Genomic DNA, 23,416 nt, shown 5'->3' with positions numbered 1-23,416 from the left:
AGGCACTGATAGCTCCTATGGGCAACACCTACATGCAGAGCTGGACTGGCCAACAGGGGCACAGGGGAAACACCCAGTGGGCCCTACTGCCTGGGGGCCCACCTCCAGTTAGAAGGATCAGATTTTAGACTATGGACTGTTATATCTTCGACAGTGCATTGCTGTTATTAATCTGGCACAATATAATGCAAGCCCTACTATACGATGCTTACTATCTAATGGTTGGCCAACCCTTAGCTGGACACTGGACACATCCCTAAAGTGTGCCCTTATAATTTAGTTCCCGGTAGCCCCTTCATGCCCCAGTCCGACACTGCCTGCATGTGTCCTTTTTAGTAAGTTGGATACACCTCCTTAGTGTATCCAACATCTGAACATCGCGGTACACTTAGTGTCCATGTCGACATAGATACCAAAAAAACATGTAAACCCATGTTGACCTTTTAACCATGTCGACCTTTGGACCCGGTCAACCTTTAGTGGTCATCCGTATGACTGTAGACCTAGACATTGTAGGTCTAATATACCATAACCGCTTGATACATCTCTCCCTACATCTAACATATGCCCCTGTAATAGACAGCTTAGTTTATACCAGGTAACAGTGTAAAAAAATTCTGTCCAATCATCTAATGATGAAGAGTTTGTCATAAAACTATCTCTATATAACAATTAACATGAGATCAATATGTATTAGATGACTTGATTATGTAAAATCGTACTCAAAAGTGAAACAAAATGTATTAAACCATAAACACTTACCTTAAGCTTGTCATATACCTGGTCAATGTTGGAGACCGTGAACCTTTCCATCTCTGGGCCTGAAGTTGTCCTACTCGAATCGCATAGTAAAGATACTTCCTGCTCAATGGGCAAGAGGACATCGATCGTGACATTCAGAGTTTGCAACCTAAACACATACAACAGAATATTAAAACAAGTGACGCTAATAACCTACAGCAGCGCTTTACAAACTTTTTTGAATCATGGCACCCTGGAGTATCACTATTATTTTCACAGCACCAGAGAATAAAGGTTTTTTAATGAGAAATTTAGAAAGAAAAAAATCTTAAAGTAAATTGTGTTTATAGGTCATCCTTAGGTTTACTTATATGGGGAGGGACAGGATTCACATATGTTCTGATTGGCAGCTACCAGCACTGGCTCTGCCTATTATAATGACCTTAAATAATTAGCATTGGTGCTGCACCACCAACCTGAGGCACCCCTGCAAGGGTGCCAAGGCACCTAGTTTGGGAACCACTGACCTGCAGTGTGGTGAGAGCTTTTTGCCCTGTTGAAGCGGGAAGCGAAACGTGCGTCAGCAGCCAAAAGCCGTACGGGCGTCTTCCCGTGTGTCTTGTGAAATGTACCCACATTCATTCAGCGCACATTATCCCTTATAAGGGTAGTAATTTGAATATATTTTATTTAATTGTTTATATGTGGTCTGGTCAGCAGTAACAGTGTGGATGCTTAATTCACAGCATTCACTTACACTGTACCGCTTATCTGACCTATAGCTGGTAACAAGCGAAGGCAAGATATCCACATTAGGCTACCGCTACTAACAGCTTAATTAAGTACTGCCTAATTGACAACCCATTTAGGGTATTATTATTATATATGGAGTACTATATTGTGGATCGATTAGCTTGCCAGTCACTCTCCACACGACTTGCTACCTACCCTCTTATATTTGAGGTAGTAGCAGGAAAAGTGGCAGCTGGCAAACTGTTACACAACACTGTCCAAAGTTATACAGTTTCTGTGTAACATTGATACAATATAACATTACAAAGCTGATACTTGTGGACACTGTTGCTGTTTTTATTCATATGACGTGAATCCAAAGTGGCAAATCCCACTTTGATCTCACTTTCTACCACCGTTTTATGTAACAAATCGATACCATAGACAGACGCAGTAAAACAGTGCCACATATAAAGACACTGTAGTGGATTAATTGAATAAAGATTTTCAATAGACACACAAGATCCCTATACCTGTTGTTTTAAGGCACAATTCACTTACCCTGTCTGTTATATGTCTTTATGTTTGGTTTTATATTTCGCAGTTTTAGATAATCTAATAAAAGTTAGATTTTAGTGCGATTTATTCTTCTTTGGTGCACCATGCAGTCACATACTTTTTCTGTCCTTGCAATTATTCTGGTGAGAGCTTTCAAAAGACTTGAAATAATACAGTACTAACACTGTAGATTAAAAAATGTCTTTCAGTTCTGCACTTTAAAACTGGATTATGGTCAATAGAATTTGGCCACAAGGTAATGATCTTTTTGAAGGCTAGATAGCCACAAAAAAATAATGAATGTGCCATTTTCAACAACATTCACCCGACACAGAAATGTAGACAATAACTGCATTAAAAATCTTACTTTATTTTCTGGCGTTTTTGTTGAGACTGTACACATTTATTTGTAATGCATAGTGACTATAATGTACAAGCAGTTTCTTCTGATTAAAATTATATGCAGTAAACCTATATTTAGTGTGTGACTGTGACTGTATCAGCGTAAGAAATTAAACATCATTTTAATCAGAAGAAGCTGCTTGTGCAACCTATTCTTTTGCAAATAATATTTTAATGGAACAGTCACAAAAAAAGATGCCTGGCATGACAGAGTCCTCACATAACATGGTGTGACTAGAAGGGTTGGTTAATGTAAAAGGAGGCTAGATATATTTGGACACCTCTGTACATATACTTTGACAAAGTACTCTCAGATTTGATTGTTCAATAGTGTCTGGTTGGGAACCCTTGCAATACAACATCTTCCATGGTTTTTGACTATCTTGATCCACAAGACACTTCTACAAACCTGACTTTAATCTCTTCAGTAACAGTTTCCCAGTAAGACTGAAGGACAGATCTCTTTTCAGAAAACTTCTTCCTTTCAACCCCTTGCAGAAGAATCTCCAATTTCAGCGACATAGCCTCAAACTCTGACCAGCTTTCGTCTGCCTGGGCCTGTAAAATCTAGAACACATGTTGAAATATTGAAGGCTTATTGCCAACTAAAATGAAATTATTACTTGACTAGCCAAGAAGAGAGGCAAAAGAGAAATGCATTTGGTGATATAAATCAAGAAAAAGTACTTAGAATTTTCACAATAATTATCACTTATTAAAGGAGTCACAAAACAAAAAAAAAAAAAAAAAAAACAGTTGGTCCACTATAAAAAGGCGTATTGGAAAGACATGCAGGTGTAGATCTGTTACTATGTAAAATGTAACGGCCTTCATAAATAACTATACACCACCCACAGCTCTTGAATCCACACCCATTCCAGGCCCAGCCTGCTCTAATTGGTTGTTCACAATTGCAGGCCATATTTGAGTCTAAAAATAGACGTAGATTGTGTAAATCTGCATGTGGGCAATAAAAAAATAAACTTAAGGGAATAAAAATGCAGATTGGGACTCCTCAGACTGAGTAAAGCCCATTATGACCATATAAAAGGCATAATGGGCGGCTTATGGATACCATTACATGGGGTGTGGATCGTATTGTCAACCAGACTTAGGTCAGCAGTAATTAGGTCAACACTATTGGGTCAACAGGCAGCAAGGTCAACAGGGTTCTAGGTCGACATGGGTGAAGGTCGACAGGTGTCTAGTTTGACAGGTCGACATGGGTTTTTTCACTGTTTTTTTACCCGAATGTCGAAACAGTAGACATGGACACAGTTGGAAGTCAACCGCAGCCCCTCGCATCGCTCCCTATGCTTTGGACACGGTGCCTCGCTGCGCCCAGCACACTATTTTATTCTCCCACCACACCCTAGTGGATGGTAGGGCATGAAATACCACCTGTCGGCACATGTCGGCTCAAAAAACAGTGAAAAAACCCATGCCGACCTCGCGACCTGTCGACCTAACCCATGTTGACCTTGTCCCATGTCGACCTAGACACCCGTCGATCTTCATCCGTGTCGACCTAGAACCTTGTTGCCTGACGACCCAACGGTGTCGACCAAATGACTGTCGACCTAAGTCGGGTCGACAATACGACCGTGTCCCATTACATGGGTCCCATAAAATTGTGCTTCCTGCTGTTGCCTAACTACAAACTCAGTCATGTGCGGTTAGTCTCTGACTGTGCAGGATTGCAAGGAATTGTAGTTCCACAGGATCTATGGGCACAGCAAAGAGAAGTCAAGGGTGGGCAGCAGAGATTGGAAACGTGGAGGAAAAGGCAGAAATAGTCCATATATGATTGATTGATGCTGTCTGTACGTTCTGCCTGCATACGCAATTAGGTGTTACTTCATGAATAATGAGAGGCTAATTCATTTAGAAGGCTGTTTATTGAGCTAGTTAATATAGGAGTAGTATAAACAAATACAAATACAGCCAAGTTAATGAATTGAAGTTTAGTTAAATATTGCACCCCAAAAAAAAAAATGCTTTAAGCGGCACTGCCATTTTTAGTGGATATTTTGAGGATCACTCACAGCAACATTGGCATTCAAAGGGTTTAATAGGAAGGTTTGCGTGGCAATGGTCATACCTATTTTGGCAAATTCCCTTGGCACTCAAAGGGTAACGCACAGATCGTTCAGCACACACATGCAATGCACCTGTAACGTGCTGAGCAAGGTTTTGCCTATGCTGTAGGAGATCTTAGTAGGATAGACATTGTCTATCTGAGTACGCGATGGAAACGCGTGGGACCGCGCATCACCATCGCTATAGGGTATATACACACAGCGATCCATGCTTACTTTGTAAACGATCTTGACAGATCACTTTGAATACAGCACAAAATCACTAAGTGTGTGTGCCCCTTTAAAGGTTATTAGAAAGTATGACAACAAGCGAAGTAGCTGGGGACTGAAAGTGACATGAGGGCTGTCTGTCACCCATCATTGGTTTACAAGGAGGGGACGGGACGAGAGGGACGTAGGTGTAGTGAAGATTTATCTACATAAAAACAGACACCAGCTTCACCTTTACTTTCCTGCACTTAGAAGCAAAGACAAAGGGCAGTATTCAATGAGAAAAATTTGCCGTGTTTTATGGCGAGTTTGTGCTATTTTCGCGTTGGAAGGAGCATTTTGCTCTCCAAAAGTGAACCACCCTATTCAATGTGATATTTTCGCCGTCTTTTTAAGTGATTTTCGCCGTGTCTCTCCGTGTAGCAATTCTCCATCTTTTCATGGAGAACTGGAATGTGAACTTTTAAACTAAAAGTTTTTTTTTATTATTTTGGTGTAAAAAAAAAAAAAAAAAAAACAGGATTTTTTTTCTGTGAAGGGGCATGTTATTTTTATTCATGTGCGTATAGCACATGAATATATATTTAATTTAAAAAAATATATATTTTAATTTTTTTTTTTTTTTTTACACAGAGCAGCCAGCAGGGGGCCGGAGCTCTCGAGCCGCACATTAGATATTCATATATTCACTGCACCCAATCATTACATATGCACAATCGGGTGCAGTGAATACTGGGTCCCCCGCTGGCTATAGGGGGGGGGGGGCAGCTTGTGCTGCCTGGGTCCCGGGGAGCCCTCCTCCCCTCCACATATGTTCTGGGGCAGCCAGGGAGACTTTAATATCCCTGGCTGCCACCGTCCCCCGGCTCCCTGCCACGGATGCTCGTCCGCTGCAGGGGTTAAGACTCGCCGCGAGTGGCGGCGAGTCTTAACCACATTAAATAGTGGGAGCAGGAGTGGCAGCGAGCCCTCCGGAACAGGGCGAGTGCATGGCGAGAGAAAAAAATCTCTCGCCATGCATGGAGAATAATTCTCATTGAATACTGCCCAAAGTCAGAAAAGTGACCCTTTAAGCCAGTGGTGGCTAAGCCGGTCCTCAAGGTCTAAAAAACAGGCCATCTTTTCCAGGCCACCTGTGGATCTGTAGAATGTCGGTTAGGAATAAAGGCAGCACAGGTTTGACAATGTGACAGTTAGCAATGACGGCAGCTGTGCACCAGCTAAGTGGTCTGGAATACGTGGACGGTTGGTAGATTTGAGAACCGGTTCGGCCAGCCCTGCTTTAAGCTGAGAGGAATAAAACCCCAGAAAGATTTGTGATGGGAAAAGTCACTGGCAGAACAGACGTACCTGCAGCTCACGGCTTCTAAGCTGAAGTTCTTTTATATCCTGAGCTTCTGTTGGGCTTTCAGCAACAAGTTTCTCTCTTGAGCTCTGAAGTAACAGTTCTAGATTACGTCTCTTGTCATCATATCTGAATAAAACACACACAAAAATAGCATTACAATGAACACCGCTGAGTTCTTGGACACGATGGAGTTATGAAAATAACACAAATTAAATTAAAGCCGAGTACAAGTCATTGTAACCTCCTACTGCACAGCCTTATGGGTATGACCTGCAGGCACTGTGCGTACAGGGAGTGCATGGCAGATTTTGCTAAACCATAGTCAGAAGACCTGCTCGGGGCGGGCGGATGTCACATGACATTCGCGTCTTGACGGAAAGTCCTGGATTACTTTTCAGAACGAACAGAGGGGGGGGAAAAATCATTCGATGGTGAGCGTTTACCTGCTCGCTAAACAGCGAATATATGCAGCCTAGCAAGCAGGTCTGAATGACCCCCTATGTGTGCGATTAAACGTCACATAACCAGTATAATAATATCTGTACTGTAACTCTGGCATACCGATTTTAGGGCATTCAATCATGTTTGACAGGGCTTCAATTTTAATAATTCACTATTCGGAAAATCAATAAAAAAAAACTTGAAATAAATAAGTATATTGATATTCACCTGTGCAGCAGCATCGGTAGGCTGGCGCCATCTACCTCTTCATCTTCCGCTGTGTGATTCTTCCTGGTCTGAGACACAACGCACGGGGTCAGCACCTGAACACACCGTACACAGGTTAGGATTAGGAAACCTCATAGTAGATACTGAGCTTTCATTAATGTGTTCAAATTCCATAATATTTAGATACAGTAATAACCTCTGGGTCCTGTGACATCGCTCTTCCCGCAGCATATTGATGTCATTTGTGTAGATAAAGGTGCTGGTTCTGAGTCAGACGCAAAGTGGCTGCAGCAGTGGGCAGCCATGGCAGCTAGATGCACTACCCTGCGGCAGCTAGATGCACTACCCCCCTCCCCCCGGCAGCTAGATGCACTACCCCGTGGCAGCTCGATGCACTACCCCCCTCCCCCCGGCAGCTAGATGCACTACCCCCTGGCAGCTCGATGCACTACCCCCCTCCCCCCGGCAGCTAGATGCACTACCCCGTGGCAGCTCGATGCACTACCCCCCTCCCCCCGGCAGCTAGATGCACTACCCCCTGGCAGCTCGATGCACTACCCCCCTCCCCCGGCAGCTAGATGCACTACCCCGTGGCAGCTTGATGCACTACCCCCCTCCCCCTGGCAGCTAGATGCAATAACCCCCTCCCCCTGGCAGCTCGATGCACTACCCCCCTCCCCCCGGCAGCTAGATGCACTACCCCGTGGCAGCTCGATGCACTACCCCCCTCCCCCCGGCAGCTAGATGCACTACCCCGTGGCAGCTCGATGCACTACCCCCCTCCCCCCGGCAGCTAGATGCACTACCCCCTGGCAGCTCGATGCACTACCCCCCTCCCCCCGGCAGCTAGATGCACTACCCCGTGGCAGCTCGATGCACTACCCCCCTCCCCCCGGCAGCTAGATGCACTACCCCCTGGCAGCTCGATGCACTACCCCCCTCCCCCGGCAGCTAGATGCACTACCCCGTGGCAGCTTGATGCACTACCCCCCTCCCCCTGGCAGCTAGATGCAATAACCCCCTCCCCCTGGCAGCTCGATGCACTACCCCCCTCCCCCCGGCAGCTAGATGCACTACCCCGTGGCAGCTCGATGCACTACCCCCCTCCCCCCGGCAGCTAGATGCACTACCCCGTGGCAGCTCGATGCACTACCCCCCTCCCCCTGGCAGCTAGATGCAGTAACCCCCTCCCCCCGGCAGCTAGATGCACTACCCCCCTCCCCCCTGCAGCTAGATGCACTACCCCCCCGGCAGCTAGAGGCACTACTTTATGCTAATGTGAGATTCTGTTCACATAATGCCAGGGCATGTGCACATGCAAGCAGAGACAGTACTGCCCACTGACTACACACCGGCTACTGCGACCTCCATCACTAATATGCGCCATCCCCATGCTTGATGCTGGAGGTCCATCAGATACAGGCTTCCCTTCCCCATATGTACAAATCAGAATACAATAGAACTTGTTCCATAACATTTCCATGATCACACTGAAATGGCCCACTATCCCGGTAACACAGGGTGGGCACACACAACATGCATGAATGTGCATGTGCTGAAAACAGTAACGTGTACACAGAAATCCGTCCAGCTCAGAACCAGCTGCCAAGGGTACAGCTTAGAAAACTGCAGGCCCCATCCCACACTGATGAGCACCACCATAACACCACAGTCTTCTATCATACAAGTGTTGCCTGATGCCATATAACCATTCCGCCACACACAGACAGACAGATTTCTCACACCAATGTGTTGGGATCTATAGACAGACCCAATAGTAAGGCAGAACCGACAGAGAAGACAAAGATAGGGGTATGGGTCATTGGGTCAACCACTGAAGGTCGAAATGGCTTAAGTTGACACATGAAATAGGTCGACGGCGTTGGAAGGCTGACACAAGCATTCTCTTCAGTCTTACATCTGTAATCCGTCCTGAGCGAAGTCTGTCTAACGGAATTATGTAGCATGAAACAAGTTCTATATGTGAGTGACAAGGAAAAATAGATCCTTTCCATGCTCCGTACCTCTGGAGAAGATGATGTTCCATTAAGATTGCAGGTACTGGACTTCATTCCATTTTCACTCAAAGTAACACTGCAAAAAGTGATACAAGTAACAGCATCATTAATGGACATCTATATAAGAAAAGGCAACATTCTAGTGAGCAAATGAAAGCTTCACTACCACCAATAGGGGGATTTGTCAATCTTGGAGGGAGGGAGACTGAGAGGGAGAGAATTCTGTGAGGTAAAGTACCAACCAATCGGCTCCGGTCTGTTTTCAATACAAAGGGACAGATATATTAAGCCTGGTGAAGAGCTAAAGTAGAAGGAGATAACGCACCAGCCAATCAACTCCCAATTGCCATTTTTCAAACACAGCTGATTGGCTGGTGTGTTATCTCCTTTCACTTTATCTCTTCACCAGGCTTAAGACATCTGCCCCAATGCTTGTAAACTGTGAGGCAGAAGCCAACTAGCGGTGCGAGTGGTAGGACCACTGAGCAAATTTGCAAGTGCACCACAAAAAGGCAGATTCAAGTTCCAGTCACAATAAAAGTAGATGCAATTGAGTGTTTATGCAAAGGGGAAATTATCGCACCTCTCTAATGTAGCCGGAACAGCGCCCCCTCTCTAATGCAGCAGAAACGGTGCCTCCTCCCTAATGCAGCAGAAACAGCGCCCCCTTTCCTAATGCAGCAGAAACGTTGGCCCCTCCCTAATGCAGCAGAAACGTTGGCCCCTCCCTAATGCAGCAGAAACGTTGGCCCCTCCCTAATGCAGCAGAAACGGCGCCCCCCCTAATGCAGCAGAAACGGCGCCCCCTCTCTAATGCAGCAGAAACGGCGCCCCCCCAATGCAGCAGAAACAGCGCCCCCCCCAATGCAGCAGAAACAGCGCCACCCCTAATGCAGCAGAAACAGCACCCCCTCTCTAATGCAGCAGAAACAGCGCCCCCTCACTAATGCAGCAAAAACAGCGCCCTCTCTAATGCAGCAGAAACAGCGCCCTCTCTCTAATTCAGCAGAAACAGCGCCCTCTCTCTAATGCAGCAGAAACAGCGCCCTCTCTCTAATGCAACAGAAACAGCGCCCTCTCTCTAATGCAACAGAAACAGCGCCCTCTCTCTAATGCAGCAGAAACAGCGCCCTCTCTCTAATGCAGCAGAAACAGCGCCCTCTCTCTAATGCAGCAGAAACCGCGCCCTCTCTCTAATGCAGCAGAAACCGCGCCCTCTCTCTAATGCAGCAGAAACAGCGCCCTCTCTCTAATGCAGCAGAAACAGCGCCCTCTCTCTAATGCAGCAGAAAAAGCGCCCTCTCTCACTAATGCAGCAGAAAAAGCGCCCTCTCTAATGCAGCAGAAACAGCGCCCTCTCTAATGCAGCAGAAACAGCACCCTCTCTAATGCAGCAGAAACAGCGCCCTCTCTCTAATGCAGCAGAAACAGCGCCCTCTCTCTAATGCAGCAGAAACCGCGCCCTCTCTCTAATGCAGCAGAAACCGCGCCCTCTCTCTAATGCAGCATAAACAGCGCCCTCTCTCTAATGCAGCAGAAACAGCGCCCTCTCTCTAATGCAGCAGAAACAGCGCCCTCTCTCTAATGCAGCAGAAAAAGCGCCCTCTCTCTAATGCAGCAGAAAAAGCGCCCTCTCTCTAATGCAGCAGAAACAGCGCCCTCTCTAATGCAGCAGAAACAGGGCCCTCTCTCTAATGCAGCAGATACAGCGCCCTCTCTCTAATGCAGCAGATACAGCGCCCTCTCTCTAATGCAACAGAAACAGCGCCCTCTCTAATGCAGCAGAAACAGCGCCCTCTCTCTAATGCAGCAGAAACAGCGCCCTCTCTCTAATGCAGCAGAAACCGCGCCCTCTCTCTAATGCAGCAGAAACCGCGCCCTCTCTCTAATGCAGCAGAAACAGCGCCCTCTCTCTAATGCAGCAGAAACAGCGCCCTCTCTCTAATGCAGCAGAAAAAGCGCCCTCTCTCACTAATGCAGCAGAAAAAGCGCCCTCTCTAATGCAGCAGAAACAGCGCCCTCTCTAATGCAGCAGAAACAGCACCCTCTCTAATGCAGCAGAAACAGCGCCCTCTCTCTAATGCAGCAGAAACAGCGCCCTCTCTCTAATGCAGCAGAAACCGCGCCCTCTCTCTAATGCAGCAGAAACCGCGCCCTCTCTCTAATGCAGCATAAACAGCGCCCTCTCTCTAATGCAGCAGAAACAGCGCCCTCTCTCTAATGCAGCAGAAACAGCGCCCTCTCTCTAATGCAGCAGAAAAAGCGCCCTCTCTCTAATGCAGCAGAAAAAGCGCCCTCTCTCTAATGCAGCAGAAACAGCGCCCTCTCTAATGCAGCAGAAACAGCGCCCTCTCTCTAATGCAGCAGATACAGCGCCCTCTCTCTAATGCAGCAGATACAGCGCCCTCTCTCTAATGCAGCAGAAACAGCGCCCTCTCTCTAATGCAGCAGAAACAGCGCCCTCTCTCTAATGCAGCAGAAACAGCGCCCTCTCTCTAATGCAGCAGAAAAAGCGCCCTCTCTCTAATGCAGCAGAAACAGCGCCCTCTCTAATGCAGCAGAAACAGCGCCCTCTCTAATGCAGCAGAAACAGCACCCTCTCTAATGCAGCAGAAACAGCGCCCTCTCTCTAATGCAGCAGATACAGCGCCCTCTCTCTAATGCAGCAGAAACAGCGCCCTCTCTCTAATGCAGCAGAAACAGCGCCCTCTCTCTAATGCAGCAGAAACAGCACCCTCTCTCTAATGCAGCAGAAACAGCGCCCTCTCTCTAATGCAGCAGAAACAGCGCCCTCTCTCTAATGCAGCAGAAACAGCGCCCTCTCTCTAATGCAGCAGAAAAAGCACCCTCTCTCTAATGCAGCAGAAACAGCGCCCTCTCTAATGCAGCAGAAACAGCGCCCTCTCTAATGCAGCAGAAACAGCACCCTCTCTAATGCAGCAGAAACAGCACCCTCTCTAATGCAGCAGAAACAGCGAACCTTCTCTAATCTATCAAATACAGCCCCCCTCTCTAACACATCAGAACCAGCTCCTCTTGCATCCAAGAAGAACACAAAATAAACTAAGGGAGAAAAGCTACAGTTGTGCTGATAAGTCTACATACTGTGGCAGAATTTGTGATTTTTTTGGCCATTTGTCAGAGAACATGAATGATAACTCACAAACTTTTCTTTCACTCATGGTTAATAGTTGGGTGAAGCCATTTATTGTCAAACAACTGTGTTTACTCTTTTTAAATCATAATGACAACAGAAACTACCCAAATGACCCTGATCAAAAGTTTACATACCCCAGTTCTTAATACGCTGTATTGCCCCCTTTAACATCAATGACAGCTTGAATGTTACTCAATGATATTGAGGTCAGGCAACCGTGATGTCCACTCCAGAACTTTTTCATTTTATTCTGCTGTAGCCAATGACAGGTGAACTTTGCCTTGTGTTTTGGATCAGTCATGTTGGAACGTCCAAGTACGTCCCATGTGCAGCTTCCAGGCTGATGAGTGCAAATTTTCCTCCAGTATTTTCTGATAACATGCTGCATTCATCTTGTCATTTTGAGCAAGTTTCCAGTGCCTTTGTAGCTCACACATGCCCAAAACATCAGCGATCCACGTCCGTGTTTCACAGCAGGAATGGTGTACCTTTCATCATAGGCCTTGTTGACTCCTCTCCAAATATAACATTTATGGCCAAAAAGTTACATTTTGGTCTCCTCACTCCAAATGACTTTGTTCCAGAAGTTTTGAGGCTTGTCTCTGTGCTGTTTGGAGTATTGTAAGCGGGATGCTTTGTGGCACTTGTGTAGTAATGGCTTTCTTCTGGCAACTGGACCATGCAGCCCACTTTTCTTCAAATGTCTCTTTATTGTGCATCTTGAAACAACCACACCACTTTGTTTGAGAGAGTCCTGTATTTAAGCTGAAGTTATTTGTGTATTTTTCTTTGCATTCCAAACAATTTTCCTGGCAGTTGTGGGTGAAATTTAAAGTTGGTCTACCTGACCGAGATTTGATTTCCGCAGAATCCCTCATTTTCCACTTCTTAATTAGAGTTTGAACACTGCTGATTGGCATTCTCAATTGCTTGGATATCTTTTTACTGTATATTCCTTTCCTGTTTTATACATTTTCCCGCAGATCCTTTGACAATTATTTTTCTTTTCCCATGACTCAGAGTCCAGAGATGTCAGTGCAGCACTGGATGAGAGATGCAAGGGCCTTTCAGAAGACCAGAAACTCACTGACCTTTTATACACTCACACTGCTTACAAGCAAACATATCATAAGTGAGGATGGTTACCTTTAGTAGTCATTTAAACCTGTTTGTGTAAACTTGTGTGCATGTTATCAGGCCCAAATCTCCAGGGTATGGAAACTTTTGATCAGGGTCATTTGGGTAGTTTCTGTTTTCTTTATGATTTAAAAAGAGTAAACACAGTTGTTTGACAATAAATGGCTTCACCCAACCACTAACCATGAGTGAAAGAAAAGTTTGTCAGTTATCATTCATATTCTCTGACAAATGGCCAGAAAATCACAAATTCAGCTAGGGTATGTACACTTATGAGCACAACTGTACATTCAGTTCTATATTCCATTTGCATTTTATACGTATGCTATGTACTGGCACCCACGTGGGCAGGCGATCAGTGCATCTCTTATTGTATACTTCCAAGAACCAAATGGAAGGCAGATCTTAGTTATGATGTTTCATGACATGTGCCAGTGGTATTAAAATATTGTGTTACGCTTGGTACGCAACAGACTTGCATCTCTCCTACTGAAGATGGGACAAAAGACTGCACCATATTACTTCATATACTGTAGGACTAGTATTTAAATAAATCAGCAGTGGCCAGCAGTGGCTTGGGGGCACAGGGACATATTCCACAATTCATATGTGACACCGGCTGCCAGCCAATCAGAGCTCACGTATCAGCAGCCACAATTAGTGACTATCTGCCGGTACCTGACTTATCAATTTACTTTATACCAGAGGTGTGGCCTAGTGGACAAAATTTGGCTCTTGGGCATCCTTAAAGAAAAAGCGCTATATAAATAAAATTATTATTATTATTATTATTATTATTAAACATGTTTTTGTCTGTCTTTGACTGGTTGGCCAAACCTGAAATAAAATGTCTGGGTCAAGACAAAGGTGGATGAATGCCAATGTTGTATTGCACAGGCACAATGGGTAACGCAAGAATCAAGGAGTGTCATTATATAGAAGATATGCACAACCTAACATCTTATTACAGGTCTGGGATGAGCACTAACTTCTTGGAAATAAGTCCTAAAAAGTAGATTCCATATAATGTAATAAGAATTATTTTTGGTGCAACATAAGCATTGATCAGCTACATTATACTTACTCATGCGTTTGGATATTTTCCCGATGAGACAGTAAATTAACATAAACTTCTGCTGCCCATTTCTCCAAATCCTTCTTCCTTTTTGTACATTCGGAAATTAACTTAATGTCTGTGGTAGAATCAGCCCGTGTGCCGGTCGTGACACTCAGCGTTTCCATGGCTTGGAGACAACGATTCAGCTCTCCCTGACAGCCGTTATCGGAGAACACAACCTGAGGAAGTATAGCGCAGAACAGAACATCAGCAGCGTGGCTCACCATGGTCATATGCTTCCATACATTACCAGATAGCTTGGACAGATAAATCTTTGGGTGCGTGCCCAGCTTTAGTTAACTAAGCTACAATGCAGATTTGGAAATACATACAAAAATTAGCCTTACCATACTATCCCTTTAAACTGGCTACTGAATGGTTTTATTTGTTAATGACACAAAATCCTTGAAATTAAGCAATATCCAAAGGGATTTTCCATGTATAAACTAACATTCTACAGACATTTGTTTTACCTCAAATTCTGCACTACACTGTAAAGGTTAAAGTCCGTCGTGACAGCTGCCACCTTGTAAAGCAAACAGCGCTCAATATTTTAGTTATGTCCCTTGTGTGTTTATTTTAAAGAAGAGTCCAAAGGCTGCAAACTAACCCACAAGGTGTAACCTGCCAATATTCTGACGTCATCCTATGGTGACCCAGCCACACTTTTTCCTATTTCCTATTCAATAATGCTGAAAATAAATCTATATATATATATTGGTTCTAATCAATTTGTCCTGAGTGCCAAACAATACCTGCATCTATATAGACACAATGCTCTGTTCCTGGACATCCCTCTTGAAGTATGATTGCCATCACCAGGGCTTTAAGTGGTCCAGGAGAGGTGGTGGAACTCCTTTCCCTATGCCACCTAATTATCCCCATTCCCCTCGCCCATAACACCAGTGGTAGAGTTTATGGCACCCCCCTGCAAACTATAATAATTTTCTGTTAGAACTACTGTGCAGGGCCGCGGTGGAGGTTGAACTTTCACCTCAACATTACATGCGGTGGAACGCTGTTCCCCCCACTTCATCATCCCCTGGCCATCACCTGCTTGGAACTAGTTATTTGTTAAGAAAGGTGTTTCAATTCAGGTGATGGCAATCAGAAATCATGAGGAAAGTCCAGGAAGGATTAGGAGGTATGCCAATGTCATCTTAAAACTGATAAACTCAAGCAAATACGGTCTCCAGAGTCAGTATTTGGCTTTACTGTACACGACTCAGAACAAGTTTCACAACTAAACTGTAAAAATGATTCAAATAAAAGAAGAGGTTCCAGTTCCACCCAACACAAGCAACAGATTATGGGGGTTATTCTGGATGATTCAAAAGGTCGCTGACCATCGAATGATGTTGAAGGCCCACGCACTAAGTTACTCTGATGTAACCTTAGATCTGTGTGGACATTCGGAAAGAAGTGGGCGGGCAGCGGACATCCGGTGAGGTCAGCTGCCCGCCCCCGGTGCCCATGTCAACGGGCAATTTCCATGGGAAGACCCATGAAAGCGGAGTGTTCCCATGGGCGCAACTACCCGCCGCCGCCCCATGCCCCCAATCTTGGGTGTGTGTACCCGTTGAACAGTCTGTTTGCCGCGACCGCACACACCCGTTGCATGAACATGCTCAGAAATCCGTGCGAAGGCGCAGACCAGAATAAGGTCCTATATTTCTTTGGTGGAATACAGAGTGCTATGTGATATGGTCACATGACATCTCTGTCAACCCCCATCAGACAAGGTACATCCACTATTCAATGCTCTCCAGGATAAGATGGCAGTAGCAGCATCAATGGCAGCTGCTTGCCGAGGTGAGCAATGTGACCCAGAAGTTTCAGTGCATGCAACAATATACATGTTGCTGAACATTCCACGGCTAAACATCAATACCTCATGTTCTCGGATTAATGCGTCCACATCCACAGCACCCATGCTTGTATTCTCTTTCAAAATCTGCTTTTCCAGTTTGCAGGACAGATCATCAAATTTCTTCTTCTCAATATGGATTTTTAACTGCCAGACGTACGACTCCAACTCATCATGGACTACCTGTAGAACGGGGAACAGAGAATTACTTACAGTACAGTAGTTGTTGTTCAACTACTACTTTCAGCCCAATGTAGAAAAGGAGCAACCAAGCCAAAAGTTCTAAACTTTATTATTAACCAACACTACAGTTATACTGTTTAGCAGAAAATGATTACGGTTTCTGTCATAACTAATGAATTCAGCTTCTACAAAAGTCCATTTCCCAGATTCCCATAACACACTTTGCAAGTAGGAAAGAACAGTCAATGATTCCGTGTTGAGTGTAACACCAACTCCACAGTTAAGGGATCCATCACGGATTTCACCCAGCATGCCCTGCACCCGTCGCTGCCACTCTGGGCAAGTCCAGTGATGTGCCCAGAGCAAAGGACAGCTCTTTTCAGAAGAACTGTCCTTTGTATTAATAATCGCAGATGCTAGTGCACAGTGGCGTATGTTCGTCCCAGTTACCCGGAGGCAAGATAAATATTGTTGCCCCCAAATAGCTCAATCAGTAAGGTGTCTGTCTCCAGTAAGAAAGATCATGGGTTCTAATACAGGGTGTGATACTTGCAAAAATATTGCTAGGAGGGGGAGTCAGCCACAGAAGCGATATTGACAGCTTTCAATTAACTAATTAAAACTTGCAGGGGAGGAGGAGAGGTGCCCCCTTGGGAGCAGGAGCCCAGCGGCAGATGACTCCATTGCCATTACACCTCTGCTATTGCATATGTGAATATTGACAATGCAAAACCCGCAATTTGTAGCATAATTCACCAGAGAATTTTAGTACATACTGTCAAATGACCCTAAAGTAAACTGACACAGCCCACACACCAGCTATTCCAGTGTGAACTGTTTCTTCTTTTTTTAACCCTTTGAGTGCCAATGTAGCGGTGAGCGATCCTTAACATATCCGCTAAAAATGCCAGAAATCGCTGACAGTGACTGTTATTTTAGTATAAATACAGATATGGCAGAGTCAATTAATTGAAGTTTAGTCAAATATTGCACCCAAAAAAAGAAGAGTGGCTCTGAGCAGCGTTGGCATTTTTAACGGTTATTTTGTGGATCTTTCGCATCAACATTGGAAGGACTTGTTTCATGGTATCCCGGCACAGTATCCGAGTCCTGTGCTGGCTGGTAGACTCCAATTCTCCCACCACTCCTCCACATAACGGCTACATGCTGTGCTCTTTAATGAGTCGGAGTCTTCTGCCCCCCGCAATGTTGCCACAGAGACCCCAGAGGATGGAGTCGTCTACCAGTTCAGCAGCGCTAATATAGTCCGTCCCCGCAGCATGGGAGACTGCTTTTCCCAACAAAACTGAGTTTTAGGATGTGCGTCTTAGTGCCTCACATAATTCCTGCGCCTGGGTCATGTGCCCCCCCAGCCACAGCCCTGTCTAGGACAATGTGAGAGGCTAAACTAATATTTTTTTCTCACCTTCCACCGAAGCCGAAGATCATGGCTTACTTTCTCCACATCCAACTTCTCTTTGGCAGATGATGAAATGTGTTTCATTTGATCAGCGGCTCGGAGAAACGTGTCAAGGCTGTGGCCATCAAACTTGCTCAGAGACTTCTAGAAAAGAAAAGTGACGACTGAGTTACACAGTAAAATGCTTGGCAGGTTATGGACTCGTTTCCACAAGGACCAACAATGAAATGTTCCATTACCATATGGCTGACAGATGTCCACTAACTTCACTGATTTTCACAATGACTGTGCCACACGCCTATCCAGTGAGCGGAGTTTGAAGAAACGGCTTAGCAATACCGAACCACTCTATACTGTACATCCTACTTCTGTAAACCCTTCCAGCCCAATTACTTGAATGGCAATTACCCTTTAATGTGTTCCCACCACAATGTTGAAAGTTATTTTGTGAGGTTTCACCGAAGTGAGCCCATAAATTTAGTAAGAACTAGAGACATCACTGAGACATATAGGGGCCCACTCATTACCCCAGTGAAGGCATATAAACCCACCAGGGTCTGGGACCCATTACACCGTGAAAAAGCTCCCCAGAGGAGCGAAACGCATTGGTAGATACTGTGTGCCTGACCTTTTAAACTACTAAATCCAGGGCTACTGCAGACATTACGTCAATCCAAAAACCCTCTGAAGATCTACATACTGAGGACACCACTCCTGGGCTATCACTGTTACCCAGAGGCACCCGTAAAAACACCTATCTGGCGATCAGACTACAGGGGCAGCAGAGTCCTCCACATAGGACAACCAGTGGGGCTCTTTTAAATTCTGTCCTCCCAGCAATATTAACAGTGAGGATAAGCAAGAGATGGACTACACCTCTGCAAATTAAAACCTAGAACAAACCAGCTGGTTCATAGAATACGGTACCGTATGGACTAACCACATATTTTTCCAGTTACACAAGTTTACTATATAACCCCCCCCCCTTATTTTAAGGTTTTTTTTAATGGTTCAAATTTTGACCTTCATTATTGTGGAGTTTATACTGTTTTTCTTCTTTTATATTTTTTAGAATAAACATTCATTTTAGTGGTAATACAATTGGGTAATTGTTAACAATATCTATTGGAAAATAGCACGGTCTTCTTTTCTTTTCTATTGTCTGGGGCTTACACAGAAATAACTAAGACGTTATATCCTGAGTATTCCACTGCCAGGCAGCTAAAATGAGATTATTCCTAATGACATAGTTACCAGATCATGTCAGCAATAAACACCAAGACATAAATTGTCAAACAAACACAGTAATGGCCGTGAACAGGACACAAACCTCATACTGTGATATGAACTCGTCCGGGGTAACTTTCTGTCCGAGAAGGCCCACTGCTCTCGTTATATATGTTTCTAGGTCACTTTTTGAACTCTCAAAGTTCCGTTGAATGTCTTGCTCGGACAAATGCTGCTCCATAGGGTCATGGACGAAATCCAATTTGGACACTAGCTTCTGAAAAATAATTATTATTAATCTGAAAGGTCAATATTTTACTTAAATTATGTAAATTACATATTATAACCCCAGTTCTGCAGCTCCAGCTACAATTCAACAAATAAAAACAGGCTTATATAACCAGAACTGTTTATGGTTTCTTAAATATAATCATTTTGTGTTTATTGACTCTCTAAATAAAACTTACAGAATTCAATCTATACCCAAATTGTAAATGTTTAAATGTTTTAATAGATAAATATAAATGACAAATTGTGAAAATTGTGGAAGAGTATATTGGTATAGTCCTTTATGTACAGCTTAGCTGAAATAGGGGTGGTTTTCCTTTGCAGGTCATCCTACGTAAGTGGTCACTGAACAACTGCCCATGTTTTCTCCCACCACCCTACTGTTTGTTTTTTTTTTTTTTCAATAAAGCTGGCTAATTTTAAACACCATTTATTGTTTTGTTTTGAGTCTTTACTTAATATTAAGTAATACATGTAAGATTGTTTCAACATTGGTTCTACTCATATGTACAAGGGTGGATCAATAAGTTCCTGTGTTTAAAGACAGGTGGCGTTGCTGAGGAAAGTTGGTATTACTATTGTGTACTACCATCTTTCAAACAACGCCATACCAAATTTCGGATGGATTCATAGGTTCATTTTTTTTTTCCACCACGACAATGCACCAGCTCCCTCATCCGAAATTGTTGCAGCCAAATTGCATGAATTGCGCTATGAATTGTTGCCGCATCCACCGCACTCGCCCGTCTTGGCTCCCTGCGACTTCTTTCTGTTCCCTAACCTGAAAACGTGGCTTGCGGAAAAAAATAATAATCTCAAACAAGGCCATCTTTGATACAGAAGCCTACATGAGTTTGACAAATCCTATTGTTTAGAGCAGCGGTCCTCAAACTATTTTGCTCTGGGACCCCGTCAGGACAATAAAAATTATTACGGGACCCCAGCAAGTTACCACAGAATGGTCACACACATGTGTGGTCAGCAGACAGCACATACATGACAGTATGGTGGAGGCACCTAATGATGGGAAGAGTCTGAAGTAAGAGATAATTCAATTGATTTTTCAAACTACTTGGATGAGTGATTAGAAAAGTCATCAGCCCGATGGTCAACAATATGGAGTCGCGACCCCATGCAGAGGTGGTCGCGACCAACTTTGGGGTCAGGACCCACAGTTTGAGAACCATTGGTTTAGAGGGTTTAAAGAAATGGCAGGGACGTTGGGAAAAGTGAATTTCTGTGAAAGGAGATTATGTTGAAAAATAAATAAAAAAAAAATTGTGAAAAATTTCTGTCTTCATTCTTAACACAGGTACTTATTGATCCACCCTCGTATAACTCATCTGCTGAAAGGGAGTTTATAGAACCCACCTTGTTTGCGTCATTGCACACATCTTGAGCTTTTTTACCATCTCCATCCTCCTTCAGTTCCTCATATCGCTTTACCTAAAGTGGAAATGTGATTACATAGATTTAGAAGTCACAGAGCATACTTTGCCAAGAAAAAAAAGCAACAGTTTTTTTTTTTAATGGATTTGAATCATTAAGTTCCATTATTAAGTACGTTATCTGTAACAAGGAAAAGTAACTGTATGAGTATACTGTATGGCTGAAGTTCTAAATGTTTTTTAAATAAAACTCAAAGGTATATAATGCTGCAAGGCTCAGTAGATGGCTGCAGGGAGGCCCTGCCCACCTCCCAGCTCTTCTTGGCTGCTAACTAGTCACACCCACAGCCCTCTGACCCTCATCTCTGTCCCTTATTATTCTGTGGTTGTACAGGGGAATACATCACATTAAGCATTACTTTCTAACAAAAGTCAGGTTTATTTGTTTTTTTCGCTCTGCCATGATTTATGAAATTTTAATTCAAGAAAATATTTAAAAATAAAAGTTTCCAAAGTGCAACTAAACCTTCCTTGTCCTATTATAAAGCTGGTTAGTTTAAAGCCACCTCCCTCTAAGAATAGTAAGAGTAATGTACAGTAGCAGCAGCAGCTGAGGAAAATAATAACATCATTCTGAGAAGGTAGACATCAGCTGTGCAGTGTGTACGGGTCTCCCACCCCACACTGCCAACCATACTGTCCCAAGAAACTTACATATTTGCTCCATCGTTTGTTGAAGGATTTCAGCCTGTGAGATAACTTGGAAGCCACCTTTGGTTCAGTCTTCTCAATCAGGAAATGGCCGTCTCTGTTTAAAGACTTATTCACAGATCTCCATTTGGACAGAATCTCCATGGGAACCTGAATGTGATGACCAAAATATTACTCACTTCTGCCCAAAACATAGGCAGGATGTACATAATGTTATTACAGCAGATAATAGCCATTGTATGGACTATCTGTTTCTTATGTCATTGTAACAAGAAACTAATTTGCCAAGAAAACTCTTTAGCCTTTATTCTTATGGCCTTTAACTCATTTCATTTCAAAACATTCAATCATTGTACAGAGACGGGAGAGGTCACTGTGCGCACAGTAGTGTTGTGCAATAAAGGAGAAAATGCTCTGTGCTGCTCTCAATATATTGCGTTATACCTTTTTGCTGCATGCGAATATACACAAAATTGTAAAATTTAAGTATATCAGAGATGTTGCCTTAAATCTGATCTGAACAGTTTGTACAAGGAGAGCGGATTATGGGGGATATTCTGGTCGTTTCGCAAGGCTGCAAATTCGCAGCCTTGCGAGTCCTTCAGATGCCGCTCGCCGAATGTCATGTACAGTATTTTCTGTAAATACACAACAGCAATAATGATTAAGGGGCAGATTTATTAAGCTTGGAGAAGAGATAAACTGGAGATAAAGCGGAGAAAAGGTAAAAGGAGATAAAGCACCAGCCAATCAGCTGTGTTTGAAAAAGACAGTTGGGAGTTGATTGGCTGGTGCTTTATCTCCTTTTACCTTTTCTCCAGTTTATCTCTTCTCCAAGCTTAAAAATACCCCTTTAAAGGCCCCCATACATTAGGCCGACTTGTCCTAGGGACAAGTCGGACCCAATTTACCTGCGAGCCGCCCGGCAGCTCCCCGGGAGGCTCACATACAATTTGGCACTTGATGTGCCATTTTTACATGGGATAATTACACTGCCGAAAAATCCGGGTCAGCGGCGGGTCAGACCTGGATCTTCGGCGGTGTAAATCCCTAACGCCGTGTCCCTTTACACGGGAATTCTACCCAGGTCCTGACCTGGGTAGAACATGGCTAGGACCTGGGTAGAGGGCAGTGTAAATGGGAACCCGGGTCTGATGACATGAATTTACATGAATGGGGAACGTCCAACCTGCGGACATCAGCGTCCGCAGGTTGGACGGATTGTCAGTCTGACACTGACAGCCGGCGCTGCTGTCTGCTATACTCTGCAGACAGCAGCGGCGGCGGGGGAGGGAGGTGAACGGATGCCTGTGTGCGGCATCCATTCACCTCCTGTCCAATGGCGGGGGGGTGCGCGGGGACTGGGGGCAGCATAGCAGCTTACCTTAGTGCTGGGCTGCCCCCAGCAGCGTTCCGGGTACGGCGGCGTCGATCGGCGCTTGAAGATGACATTGCGCTGTCATCTTCAAGCGCCGGGAAGGGGCGGGAGGGGGGTGCGGGCGTTTAAGCCCGTCCGGTGTAAATGCCCCTAAACGCCGGGTCGTACCCAGCTTCAACCAGGGTCCAAAAAGCCGGGTGCGACCCGGCGTTTTGGTCTAAAAAGGGGTATAAATCTGCCCCTTAGTTCTAAATCTCATGATAAAAAAATATTGAAAAGTGTTTTACTAAATAGAAATAAAGAAAAACTGGACGGTGCGTGTTATTCAGCAGGAGAAACAGAGACAAGTCACTAACACAATAAAAGCCAAGACTATAACAAGCAAAGAAGGAAAATCACGAGAAGGGCCTTCTACCATTTGGACTGTCTGTAACTACCCACTTTGTTTTATCCCTATTTCCAATTGTAAAGAGCAACGGAACCTGCTGCGCCGTATAAAAAACTGTAAATAAGTAAAATATGATCTAATGGGTATGGATTGTATGGTCGACACCACTGGGTCGACATACTGCAAGGTCGACATGGGGGTTTTCACTGTTTTTTTTACCCAAATGTCGACACAGTCTACATGGACACAGTTTTAAATGCACTGCTCTGATCACCATGCTTTGGGCACACTATTTTATTCTCCCACCACGCCCTAGTGGATGGTAGGGCATGAAATACCGCCTGTCAGCACATGTCGGCTCAAAAAACTGTGAAAAAC

At 44.4% G+C, this 23,416-nt stretch overlaps 1 protein-coding gene across 6 annotated transcripts in view; it reads right to left on the bottom strand.

The window, feature by feature from the left end:
• Window positions 1–23,416, bottom strand: part of SYNE2 (spectrin repeat containing nuclear envelope protein 2) — a 351,025-nt gene that overhangs the window by 234,106 nt on the left and 93,503 nt on the right. For 3 of the 6 annotated variants that reach the window (XM_083167027.1, XM_083167022.1, XM_083167028.1), the window contains exons 17-27: window positions 21,276–21,422; window positions 20,545–20,619; window positions 18,989–19,162; window positions 17,665–17,802; window positions 16,080–16,238; window positions 14,156–14,367; window positions 8,784–8,853; window positions 6,760–6,854; window positions 6,093–6,216; window positions 2,843–3,000; window positions 763–910 (exon numbers count right to left, since the gene is read on the bottom strand). In XM_083167027.1, the coding sequence (XP_083023153.1) occupies window positions 763–910; window positions 2,843–3,000; window positions 6,093–6,216; window positions 6,760–6,854; window positions 8,784–8,853; window positions 14,156–14,367; window positions 16,080–16,238; window positions 17,665–17,802; window positions 18,989–19,162; window positions 20,545–20,619; window positions 21,276–21,422 (1,500 nt within the window). The remainder of the gene's footprint in view (window positions 1–762; window positions 911–2,842; window positions 3,001–6,092; window positions 6,217–6,759; window positions 6,855–8,783; window positions 8,854–14,155; window positions 14,368–16,079; window positions 16,239–17,664; window positions 17,803–18,988; window positions 19,163–20,544; window positions 20,620–21,275; window positions 21,423–23,416) is intronic. The other 3 variants (XM_083167024.1, XM_083167026.1, XM_083167023.1) reach the window with 3 other exon arrangements.

The sequence above is a fragment of the Crinia signifera genome, chromosome 12 (genome assembly GCF_055691185.1).
Source record: "Crinia signifera chromosome 12, ASM5569118v1, whole genome shotgun sequence".
NCBI classification, from domain to species: domain Eukaryota; kingdom Metazoa; phylum Chordata; class Amphibia; order Anura; family Myobatrachidae; genus Crinia; species Crinia signifera.
This window is presented reverse-complemented; position numbering and strand designations above follow the sequence as displayed.